The sequence below is a fragment of the Sceloporus occidentalis genome, unplaced genomic scaffold, assembly GCF_023333645.1.
Source record: "Sceloporus occidentalis isolate IW3139 unplaced genomic scaffold, rSceOcc1.0.p SCAF_1, whole genome shotgun sequence".
Classification (NCBI taxonomy): Eukaryota; Metazoa; Chordata; class Lepidosauria; order Squamata; family Phrynosomatidae; genus Sceloporus; species Sceloporus occidentalis.
The window spans coordinates 21,767,557-21,780,186 of NW_028316981.1; the positions used below are offsets into that span (position 1 = coordinate 21,767,557).

Genomic DNA, 12,630 nt, shown 5'->3' on the forward strand with positions numbered 1-12,630 from the left:
CTGGAATCAAATCTTAGCAGACTCCAAGCGCCCATTGTACTTATAAAATTAACAGTGTTTTTTTTTTAATATAATAGGGTTTTTCAAAAATCAGTTTTCTAGCCTTGTCTTCTGTTAATGTTGTTGTAAACTGTCTAGTGTTTTATCATAGAATCATAGAATCGTAGAGTTGGAAAAGACCACTAGGGCCATCCAGTCCAACCCCCTGCCATGCAGGAAATCCAAATCAAAGCATCCCTGTCAGGAGAAAGGTGGGATGCAATTAAAAGCAAAACAAAATAGCTTACAATGTATCTGGGATTTTCTCTACTCCAGTGATTGCAATGCTTGGTGCTCACTCTTCTGTTTCCTGCCTCCTCATCATCCTAATTTCATGGATCTCCAGTTCTGCCTCTGAAGATGGTCCTGTGGTGAACACCACCACTGGCCCTATCAAGGGTAAACTTCTCTCAATTGGCTCTGGCTCTGTGACGGCCTTCCTGGGAATTCCCTATGCTGAGCCTCCCGTGGGGAAGTTGCGTCTTCAGAAACCCCGGGCACATCAGCCATGGAGTCAAGTCTTGGAAGCCTATGACTATGGCAATGCCTGTCCCCAGTATATTCTGACTAGTCCACCTGATGCAGACAAGTGGGCTGCCAATAGGCCTCTGTCAGAAGATTGTCTCTTTCTCAACATTTGGGCACCCCATCCACAGCCCTCTAAACCAGCTCCTGTCCTTGTCTGGATACATGGAGGAGGTTATTTCATTGGCACAGGTTCCCTGGACTTCTACAATGGGGCTTCCTTAGCTGCGACTGAGAACGTCATTGTGGTCTCCATGAATTACCGCCTGGGAATTCTGGGCTTCCTTTACCTACCACCAGCTGTCCCAGGAAACATGGGGCTGTGGGATCAACAGCTGGCCCTGACCTGGGTGAAGGAGAATGCAGCTGCCTTTGGTGGAGATCCAAATCGAGTGACCATTTTGGGCCACAGTGCTGGAGCAGCCTCTGTGGGCTTCCATCTTCTTTCACCAAAAAGCGAGTCTCTTTTTGCTCATGCTGTGCTTCAGAGTGGAGCTCCCAATGCCATCTGGGCTTGGTCAAGTCCTGATGAGGTCAAGCAGAAATCTCTTCTTTTTAGCAAGCTGATGGGTTGCAAGGAAGGCAATGAAAGTGAAATTGTGACCTGCTTACAAGGAAAAAATACTACTGAATTTCCTCAGTATGAAGCATCCATCCATACAGTAAGTAATGTTCCTGTGGCCCCTCCATTTTCACCAACAACAGATGGTGATTTTTTACCTGATGATCCACAAAAGCTTCTGGAGATGGGACACATTCAGATTAAACCAACTCTCATTGGTTTTACTTCTGATGAAGGGTCAATATTTACGCTGTTGCTTTTTCCTGGCACCAATCGCAGTCTCATCTCTTTGAAACTATTTCAAACAGTGATACAACTGGCATTGCAAAACGTGACTGATGCTGCTGCCCAGGCTATTGCACTGAAATACGCTGAAGACATTGACATTCCAGCACTAAACTTCTCCTCCCTGTCACAAGCTTTGGGTGATTCCCTCTTTGTATGCCCAGCAGCTCAATTTGCTGCGAAGAGCAGAGAAGCTGGGAGTCCCGTTTACACTTATTCCTTCAGGCATCGTACCCCTGGCTCTGTCTGGCCTGAGTGGGCAGGGGCACCCCATGGTACTGAGGTACCTTATGTGTTTGGAACCCTTGACTCAGCATTGGGTGTCAACCAAACATACAGAGAAGCTGAGGCAGAACTGAGTCATCGGGTGATGCGGTACTGGGCAGAATTTGCAAGAAGTGGGTAAGACAAAAACTAGTTATTTCTTATTGCTATTTCTTATTGCACAGTAGTTCCTGGGCCACAATCAATGTATAAGATGTATAAGAAATACACTTCAGTGTCTTGTGAAAGCCCTCAGTGATGAAATGACTACTCTCAGGAATTCAGTCCAGTTACTTTGTGGAAAGATCTTGTGATTTCAGAAAGCATGTGTCTCCTTGTGGAAGACACCTTGCCCTCAGAGCTTTTAGACTGTCATATTTAGAGTGGTTGGGATGCCTCTATTAAAAATAAAAGAATAAAAGGCAGTGTGGCATAGTGGTTGGACTACAATGCTGGTGATCAGGGTTTGATTCTAAGCTTGGCCATAAAACCCACTCGGTGACCTTGGTGAAGTCACACTCTCTCAACCTCAAGGGAAGGTGATGGCAAACCTCCTCTGAACAAATCTGTCCAAGAAAACCCCATGATAGATTTGTCTTAGGGTTGCCATAAATAAGAAATGACTTGAAAGCACACAACAACGACCAGAAGAAAGTAATAATTTTCTTTTTGCAGAGTTCATGTTTCAGAGTTAGTCTGTTTCAGCACAGAAAGATGTCATGGCCCTGCCCCAACTACAGGCTTCCCATCCACGAATCTGAGCATTTGTGGATGACCCCGCCCCATTAAACTCAGTGGTGGCGTGTGCATGTGACTGCACATTTGCACGTGAAAATCATGGAACTTGCAGCCCAACAGTTTTTTTATTTCCGTGGATGTAAAGACCCAACTGTATAAAGGAATACTGTAGACCTTTTGGGTGGCGGAGCACTTCAGCTGACTGTCACCCATGAAAACTACAAATGTCTTTTTCTCAGTTAGGGTATATCCACACTGCAGAATTAAATCAGGTTGACACCACTTTAACTGCCATGATTCTATCCTGCAGATTCCTGGGATTTGTAGTTTGGTGAGGTACCAGAGCTGTCTGACAAGACCAGGTTGAATACCACACCATACTACAAATCCCAGGATTCTATAGGACAAAGGCATGCAGTTAAAGACACCCTGAGTCTCAGAGGCACTACATGATTCTTTTAAACATTTTTTTTCTTTTTTGTAGTTTGCATTCAGTCCTATTGCATACCAGATTATAAATGTATTGTTACTTCTTCTGCAGGAATCCAACAGGGCCAGAGGTCAGTGAAGTAGCATGGCCACTCTATAATGCTACACAGCAGAATTTCTTCCATTTAGGTACTGAGCCTTCTGAGGTTTTGCAGATCTCACCTGCTCGACACTGTGATCTTTTAAAAAGACTATCTGGAAATCCAAGTGAGTTCAGCTTTTGATCTTGCACAGTGACTGAGTGAAATGAAATAGATGATAGGTTTGAAGCTGATATTGTATCCCTTAGATCTGGAAGACTTAATATTATTTTGCATATGTACCCCACTTCACAGACGTGTAGTACATGTGGAGATTATCGCACTGCGTTCTGAGAACGTTCCTATCATCACGTGATGAGAACTTTCCTGGAACAGATATTACTGCATTAGTAAACTAGAACGTGATCAGACCGTGATCAGAACTGCATTTTACCGCACAGCGATTCCTGAAACCGTTCCGAGAACATATTCCACCAAGGCCGCCTCCGTCTCCTGATTGGCTGAAAGAATGACAGGCAGGGAGGCAGGAAAGCAAGCAGGCGAGCGACTGCAGTGAGGGAAGGGGGGTGTGTGAGAGAGAGAGGGGGGAAAGGAGGAGGGAGGGAAGGGAGGGAAGAAGGAGGGATCGGGAGGAAGGCAGGGAGAAAGAGAAATGAGGAGAGATGAGCCTTGCCAGTTACATCCCAAATCTCCTTTGCAAGGCTGGGAAGAAGGAGGAGCTCCATGCAGGTCTCTTCAAGCCGAAGAAAAGCAAGTTGCCAGGGAGGGGACTGGGCCAAGGGCAGAGCCCCGGCAGCCATAGCAGCTCTTTAAACCGGTTAGAAAAGAAGAGTCCTCTGCTGTCATCCCAATTCCCCTTTTTGGCTGCTTGTCACCCTTTTGCCTCCTCTGTGTGTGCGCATGTAATGTGTGCCTTCATAGAATCATAGAAACATAGAGTTGGAAGAGACCACAAGGGCCATCCAGTCCAACCCCATTCTGCCATGCAGGAAATCACAATCAAAGCATCCCCAACAGATGGCCATCCAGCCTCTGCTTAAAGACCTCCAAGGAAGGAGACTCCACTACACTCTGAGGAAAGAGTGTGTTCCACTGTCGAACAACCCTTACTCTCAGGAAGTTCCTCCTAATATTGAAGTGGGATCTCTTTTCCTGGAGCTTGCATCCATTGCTCCGGGTCCTAGTCTCTGGAGCAGCAGAAAACAAGCTTGCTCCCTCATCAATGTGACATCCCTTCAAATATTTAAACAGGGCTATCATATCACCTCTTAATCTTCTCTTCTCCAGGCTAAACATCCCCAGCTCCCTAAGTCGTTCCTTGTAGGGCATGGTTTCCAGACCTTTCACCATTTTAGTCGCCCTCCTTTGGACACGCTCCTTTTTGAATTGTGGTGCCCAGAACTGGACACAATATTCCAGGTGGGGCCTGTGAGCTTCCCTCCCCGCTTTAATTCTTGTCTGGCTCTTTGCTATGGAATTCTGGGAGTTGTTTGCTTGCTTTTGTGTGTTGCTCCAAACAGAGGAGCTTTTGTGGGTTCCTTCCTGGAGGGAAGGAGGAGAAGGTCCTGGGCATTCCTGCCATCCTTGCCTCCTGCAGGCTGCCAGCACAGGAGCCCCGCTGGACATGACACTAGAGGCCCCCCGCAGAAGCAGCCAGACCCTCTCCCTCTTGATCTCTGCTCTGGCCCCCCTGTTTCCCTCTCTCTTTCTCTCTCTTTCCCTTCTTTCCTCTTCTCTCACTTGTCCCAACTTTCCTCCCTTCCCTCCCTCCTTCTTTCCCCCCTCACACACACACAGCTTCCCTCACTGCAGTCGCTCGCCTGCCTGCCTCCCTCCCTGCCTGTCATTCTTTCAGCCAATCAGGAGACGGAGGAATGCGAGAACGGATTTGAGAACACATAAGAATACCGCACACACCTCTGTTGGAACGTTCTCATCCCGTTCCAGCTCTCTGGGAACACATTCATATCTGTACCCTCCTGGAACACATTTGGAACGCATTTAAGCGTTCTGAGAACCCGATTGGAACACATACTGTGCGGTATACTCAAATGCGTTCCGTTCTCATCACGTGATGAGAACGGTCTCAGAACGCAGTGCGATAAACTCCATAGTCAAATGTGTATTGCTTATCAAGCTTTCAGTGTCCTTCAGGAGAAGGTCACAGGAGGTGTATGGCATCCAGCACTGTTTATTTTCCAACTATGCTTCCTACGTGCAGGTTTGCAGCTACACCAACACAGCAGAAGCTTTGGTTGGCAAGGAGATCAACAATCCCTAGGATTCTTCCATCATGCCAGTGCCTTTTTGCATAATTTCAAATAGACCTTGCTACCTCCTGACACAAGTAGCATTTTGATGAGATTATCTAGGGTGTTTCTTTCTCTTGAGCTAGTGTGTTGTAGTGGCTTGAGTGCTGGACTAGGGAGACCAGGGTTTGAATCCCTGTTTGGCCATGGCAATCATGGGTGACATTGGGCATGTCACACGCTTTCAACCTCAGAGGAAAGCAAAGGCAAAACCTCCTCTGAACAAATCTTGCCAAGAAAACCATGTGATAAATTTGCCTTAGGGCCACTATAAGTCAGAAATGATTTGAAGGCACACAACAACAGCAGCAGCAGCAATAACAACAACAACAACTCTCTCTCTCACAAGCCCGTTGTATCATAATAAGCTATAGCAGTCATTTTGGTACCTTCTCTTGACCAAATTTCAGTCTGATAACGAAGAATAACAGTCCCTTAAATTATAAACACTCCATGACTTACAACAATATACCATATATACTCGACTGTAAGTCGACCTCATGTATAAGGGCAGGTTTTGGGGCCAAAGTTAGGGATTTTGATATGACCCGTAGATAGGGTTGCCATAAGTCAGGACCTCCAAACCAGGACAAATGTAGGACAAATGTAGGACAAAATTTTAAATGTAGGGCACTTTTTTTTTACATGGAGGACACGCAAGAAATTTGATCATTTTTAAAAAAATGTTAATAGAAATGCATGTTTCTTAGGCATGATCAAAACGGAGGACATTTTGCCATTACTCCTAGACAGATGGCAGAAATGGACTTCCCTTTCTGGCCAAGCCACCCCCCTCCATTCCAAAACACACACGAAGCACATTTGGGCATTTCAATAGGTCCTCATAAGTTGGAAAGGAGATGAAGGTACACAACAACAACAACAACAACAACACAGGAGGAAGAAGGGGGAGGAGAAAAATGAATGAGAACGAGAAAGAAGAAAAGGAGGAGAAAGAAGAAAAGTAAGAAAAAGATAAAAATAGGAGGAGGGGAAGAAAAAGAGGAGGAAGAGGGGAAGAGGAGGAGGGAAAGGGGAAGAACAAGAGGAAGGGGGGAGAAGAAGAGGAGGGGAAGAAGAAGAGGAAGAAGAAGAGGAGAAGGAGGAAGAAGAGGAGGGAAGGAGGAAAAGAAGAAGAAGAGGAAGAGGGGAAGAAGAGGAGGCGGAAGAGGAGGGAAGAAGGAGGAAAAGAAGAAGAAGAGCCCTCCACAACTGCCATCTGCTGGCCTGAGAGGGAGTTCACCAGGTAAGTCTAGCTCCATCAGGACTAGCCTGGAAGGAGGAAGAGCCCTCCCTCCAATCCATCTGCCTTGGTCCAGGCCCTAGAGGGAGAGAAGAACCACTGGACCTCATTCCCTTTCCCTCCATCATTCCCTTCTCCTTTTCTTTCATGTCTTTTAGATTGTAAGCCTGAGGGCAGGGAACTGTCTGATTAAAAATAATATTGTAAGCCGCCCTGAGAGCCATTAGGGCTGAAGGGTGGGATATAAATACCTAAATAAATAAATAAATAAAGGAGGCAAAACCAGCAGCAGAGAGTCCAAAAAGGCTGGCCAAAGACAGTCCTACTATTGTTATTGTATAATAAAAAATGGTTATATTAAATAGTAATTTCTGTGTTCATGCACTTTCCTGTGATTTTTATTCAAACCTTCTGACTTCCCAATTTCTCAGCTGCTTTTTATAATGTACCAGTTTCTATTTTCTCCCCTTTGTCCTCAGCTTCTTTCCATTGCAAATGATCCCAGTTATCCCAGTTAATCCTTTCTCTTCCCACTTTTGGAATTATCTGTATTCCTGCACGGCCGAAGAGGGTTGGTCTATATGACCCTTGGTAATAACTTCCAGTTCTAGGATGCTATGTATTCCTGCACGGCCAATGAAGGTAGGCCTATATGGCCCTAAGTAGTAACCTCCAGCTCTAAGACCCTATGTATTCTTGCACGGCTGAAGAGGGTAGGCCTATATGGCCCTTAGTAGTAACTTCCAGCTCTAAGACCCTATGTATTCTTGCACGGCTGAAGAGGGTAGGCCTATATGGCCCTTAATAGTAACTTCCAGCTCTAGGATCCCTAAAATAAAGTGTTGTTTTAATGTGTGTGTGTATATCTGTTGAAAGCCCCCTTGGGTCCCAATCTGGGAGAAAGGTGGGAATCAATGCAGTCTGACACCGCTTTAACTGCCACGGCTCCATCCTATGGAAATCCTGGGATGCCCAGTTTGCTGTGGCACCAAAGCCGTCTCACAAAAACTACGCATCTCAGGCTTTCTGTAGCGCTGAGCCACGGCGCTTGAAGCAGCATCAAACTGCATTCATTTCCGCAGTGTAGATACAGCCCACGTTTCCAGTGTGGGTTTAACTTTGGGTGCATCTGCACTGTAGAAATCATGCAGCTTGACACTGGTTTAGGTGCCATGGCTCCATCTGATAGAAATCCTGGGATGTGCATTAGTTTGCTGTGGCGGCTAAAATATCATACAAAACCACAAATCCCAGGAGTCCATAGGATGGAGGCTCAGCTGGTATGAAACTGATCTAATAATGGGATGTTGTGCGATGTAGACACAGCGCTAAGGAGTGCTCTGCTTTAAAGTCTGGAGGAAGGATATTTTTGCTAATTCCGCAAATCCCGATAAATGGCAAGGACACTAAGTCTCCCATCTGGTGGCCACAGAGAAAGAGAGTTTCCCTTCTTCTCTGCCTCGGATCAGCCCTTCCTAGCCAATAGCCTGACCCAGGAGAAAAGTAGGCTAGAAATACAGTCAACACATCAACATAAAAATAAGTAGGTTTGTTTTGGAGAATCCCTGGAGAAGGAGGGACCACTGCAACTGGACTTGAGCATCTTGAATGTGGATTTTGGAACCAAACCCAGTGGATACCAAGGGCCCACTGTACAATGCTGGAACAGATTTTATCAATTCAATAAAACAGATGTTACAGTCTTATGCTATCAGAACAGATATCAACATTGTCATAGTGGCCTTATGCAATTGGACTTTAGGAAAGCTCCTGCTGCCAACTTCTTTCTTTCAGTTAGTCTCAAAGGTGCTGCAAGACACTGATTTTACAGACTAACAAGGCTATATATCTCTGAGTCAACCATGACAGCTCAGCAGAACTCACAATGGATCATATGAACTCTCAATGGGAGGTCAGTTACATGGCTGCAAAGGTTCCAGAATGCATCCACTTGGGCAGTTGGGCTTTGAGATCTCATCATGCCTGGATCCAGTCTGTTTGCTCTCCTGGTTCTGGCCTTTTTGGTCTTCCGCCTGAGAGGTGAAGAAGACCCCACTATGGACGGAGAATGTTTTTGCCTACAGAACTGCCATGGGTCCTTCTGCTCTTGTAGTGGATATGAATTTGGGTGTTCCTGGATGTGGGTGACTTACCCATTGAGGAGCCTGCGGATGTGGGTGACTAACCCATTGAGGAGCCTGCGGATGTGTCTGGCTGACCCATCGGGGAACCTGTGGATTTGGCTGGAAAAGCAACCAGCAAACGTCTGGCTTTTCATCCCCCTCTTTGCCATACTTCTCATACAATTCTGGGCTTTACATTGGCTGCTTGGAATGATCCCCTCCCTCATTCGTAAAAGAAAGGACCGTGGCACACAGACAGAGGTAAGCATTGCCCACTGTTTTCGATCTCCATCTTTGGAGAAAAGGGTTCAACACCTTGGATAGCTTCTTGATATAGAGCAGAGCCAGAGCAGAGTGTATTTTCACGTTCATGGGCATCACAGCTTCGGTTGTACTTACAGAGGTCCAAAACACACTGAAGAAATAATCCAGTTTGACACTGCTTTAACTGCCTGGGCTCAACGCTAGGGAATCCTGGGGACTGTAATTAGTTGTGGCACCAGACTACAAAGAGAAGGCTCAATGTCTCACAAAACAAGGCTTCCCAGAATTCCCTAGCATTGAGCCAGCGCAGTTAAAGCGGTCTCAAACAGGATTATTCCTGCAGTGTGGTTTTGGACTGGAGTCGGGAAAGCAAGGGCTAGGTGCCCTCGAGCATTGCAACGGGGCCTGGGCTTGGAAGGTCAAAGCAGAGGGGCTTTTGGATTCACAGGGATGATGGGTGATGCACCCTTTTCCTTCTGGCTTCGTCTCACATTCGCTGAGTGCAGATGGCTGAGATTCTCCATCGCAGTCTTCATCCCATAACTTCACACAGGGCTAGCTATGGAGCAGAGGAGTAAGGAATCCTATTTGCTCTTCTTTTTTTCTCTGGCTGTGTCTCCACTGCAGAATTAATGCCGTTTGACAATGCTGCTTTAACTGACATTGTTCAATGCTATGGCATTCTGGGAACTGCAGTTTTGTGAGACATTCAGTCTTTTTCGTCAGAGAGCCTTGGTGCCAAAATAAACTACAATTCCATAGCCATGAACCATGGCGGTTAAAGTGGTGTTGAACTAGATTATTCATGCAGTATGGATGCAGCCTACGTCTGCCTCAAATGGACTGCAATTAGAGAATCCCAGGCTATTTCAGTACAGTGCAGAACAGTGTATACAGTGTGCGTGAGATGATATTATGTACCTATTTTTCTCTGGGGCAGAGAAAGCAGCAGGTCCAGTGGGTCCTAGCATGTCCACCCCTTCATTTGCAGCAGGTCCCAGCATTTCCATGGCTTCAGTTGCAAGTCCTAACATGTCTGCAGCTGATTCAGTCCCAGGTCACTCTCAGCAGGTCCAAGCATATTGTCCACTGCTTCAATTGCAAGTCGCTGGGCCTTGTTCCCACTAAGTTTAAATCGGGATCGGGACCTGGGTTAAAGGTTCCCACTGAATCCGATTTTAGAAATCGATTCAGAAAGGGGTACCAAGCAGTTTGCCCATTTTTGCCCATTTAACCAGCATCAAAAAGATCCTGGGTTTTTGCAGTGTTTTTTGGGCTGGATTGAAATAAACCAATTCAGCCCAAGTGGGAACCAGGCAAGTTCAAACTGGATTTGAATCCGCCCTGGTTCCTGCCAGCAGCCTGGACCATGGCCTCTCCTGGCCCCCAAATCATAGGTCCAGCCTCCTTACTGGCTTCTTTGGCCACTGACTGGCTTCCCTGCGCCTTATTTTAAATCCCCCCCCCCGGCAGTAGAGGCCAGAAGGAGGTCGCAGAGGATCCGGAAGCCTTGCAACTTCCTTCCTGGCTTTCCCCCGGCATCTCTGAGACCTTCTTCCGGCTTCCTCAGCTGCAGGAAGTTTAAAAACAGGTCGCAGGGAACCCGGTCAGAGGCCAAAGAAGCTGGTAAGGAGGCTGGACTGGGGATTTTGGGGCCAGGAGAAGCCAGTGACGGGATGGGCCATCAAGCTTCCCCTCGCCACTTGCCGATTCCCAAACCGATTCCTGGAACTGGCACAAACATAGTGGGAACCACGGTTTTTTTTTAACCAGTACCTGGAATTGGTTCAAGAATCAGATGCCACGGTAAGTCCATGTCTATTGGCTTCAGTTGCAAGTCCAGTCATGTCTAGAGGCTGGTCCCTGCATGTCCACCCTTCAGTCGCAGGTCCCATTATGTCCTAGCATGTCCACTCCTTCCTTCAGCATCAGGTCCCATCATACCCTAGCATGCCCACTTCTTCAGCATCAGGTCCCAGCAGGTCCACTGCTTCAGTTGTAAGTTTAGTCATGTCCAGTGCATCAGAGGCTGCTCCCAGCATGTCCACTCCTTCAGTCGCAGGTCCACCACTTCTGTCCCTGAGTCAGAAACCATGTCCATGTTCTAGGAGCAGAGTATGACACCATTTTCGTTCTCCCAGGTGCCTCTCTTCGCTCAGCCTTGGCCCATTGACATAGCGGAACACCAGGAAAACAGGCAGAAACTGCTGTCTATATCTCAAGCCCTGGAGGACTTTAAGAGCGGAGTCCAGGTGAAGACGCATGAGGGCAAAGACAGCGCACAGACCTTGGCCTCCGTGCTACAAGTAATGGAGGACTTTTTCAGCAGGGTCCAGCCCCACCTGCCCCAAATCCCTAAGCAGGAGGTGGCAACTGGCCAGAGAGGAAGAAGGCCAAGCGCGCAAGTGGCCTCTGACCAGGACGTGGCAGCTGTGGAGAGACCACTCAGAAGCCAACAAATCCGGGTATCTCAAGCCCAGGGGATGCCAGCTGCCCAGGGCCTTCGAAGAAGCCCTAGAAACCAGGGGAAATAAAACTGGCATACCCGGCACCCCTCCACAAGAGCCAAAGGGTGCCCAAAGGACCCTCGTCGTCTTAGGACTCTCTGCTGCCTCTGGCCAAGAAGAGAAGGATGCCATCACGCCTTTCCTCGTTGTGACACTAGGACGTTGGGTGCGGACATTTCCCCATTTGGGGTGGGTCAATCCCACCGGTTCCACCCAGGCTGAAAATGTCCCGTCCAGGTCGAGCTGCCTGTCCTGGGTTCAAGTGATGGGACGCAGTCTGCACCAATGGAGAAGATGAGGAGAGTGCTAGCACCGAAACCTGGGTCTGGATTGAGCTCTGGAGCTTCAACTCCCAGAGTCCAGCTGGGTGCTTTGAGCTCAGTCAAGGAAGGAAGGAAGGAAGAGGAAGGAAGGAAGACAGCACTATATCTCCCAGTAGGCCCTGCCCACCATGCCCATCCATCCTGCCACTGCTGGTCAGTTGGCTGGGCTCCCCTAAGCGCCAGCTTCCACCCCTTCCTCCTCTTTCCTCTCCCTCTTTCCTCTCCCTCTTTCCTTTCCCTCTTTCCTTTCCCTCTTTCCTCTCCCTCTTTCCTTTCCCTCTTTCCTCTCCCTCTTTCTACTTCCTCTTTCCTCTCCCTCTTTCCTCTTCCTCTTTCCTATCCCTCTTTCCTCTCCCTCTTTCCTTCCCTTCATCTCCTTCCTCCTCTTTCCTCTCTTTCCTCTCCTTCCTCCTTTCCTCTTCTTCCTCCTCTTCCTCTTTCCTCTTCTCCTTCATCCTCTTCTTCCTTCCTTTCTTTTTTAAAATATATTCACTAAATTTTTAAAAAGAAATGATATATCAAATGTAAACACAAACATACAATTCATCTTCTTTCCTAAGAAGCCATAGAGAAATCTCCTTCTATGTCTAAGCCAAATCTCCCCTTCCTTCTTTTTCTGGAGGTCTCCTGCCTTCTAGTATTCAATGAGGTCTCCAGACATTATTCACAGCGAAATATATTCCTTACAATCTAAAAGGAAACATGCTCCATTTGCAAGAAGTATCTCCAATCGCAGACAGGATTGTAAAGTCCATTTATTTGTGGATGCTTTAAAGTATAGTCACTGTTTTCCAAATATCTTTATCATTCCAGTTCAAAAGTGAAGTCTTTTCCCCATTCTGTTTTTAAACATTTTATCAAAGGCTTCCATTGCTTTTCAGATGGATTCATTGAATTCTTCTTTAAGAAATGTCTTAA

General features: G+C 47.0%; 1 protein-coding gene across 2 annotated transcripts in view; it reads left to right on the plus strand.

Moving 5' to 3' along the window:
* The first annotated feature begins 323 nt into the window (after positions 1 to 323).
* LOC149321117 (acetylcholinesterase-like) overlaps positions 324 to 12,630 on the plus strand; it is a 30,987-nt gene continuing 18,680 nt past the window's right edge. Inside the window, exons 1-3 of one of the 2 annotated variants that reach the window (XM_089515850.1) lie at positions 324 to 1,813; positions 2,955 to 3,109; positions 5,165 to 5,490. In XM_089515850.1, the coding sequence (XP_089371976.1) occupies positions 324 to 1,813; positions 2,955 to 3,109; positions 5,165 to 5,268 (1,749 nt within the window). In that variant the 3' untranslated portion in view covers positions 5,269 to 5,490. Of the gene's footprint in view, positions 1,814 to 2,954; positions 3,110 to 5,164; positions 5,491 to 12,630 lie in introns of those variants that run through there. The other variant, XM_089515859.1, reaches the window with a different exon arrangement.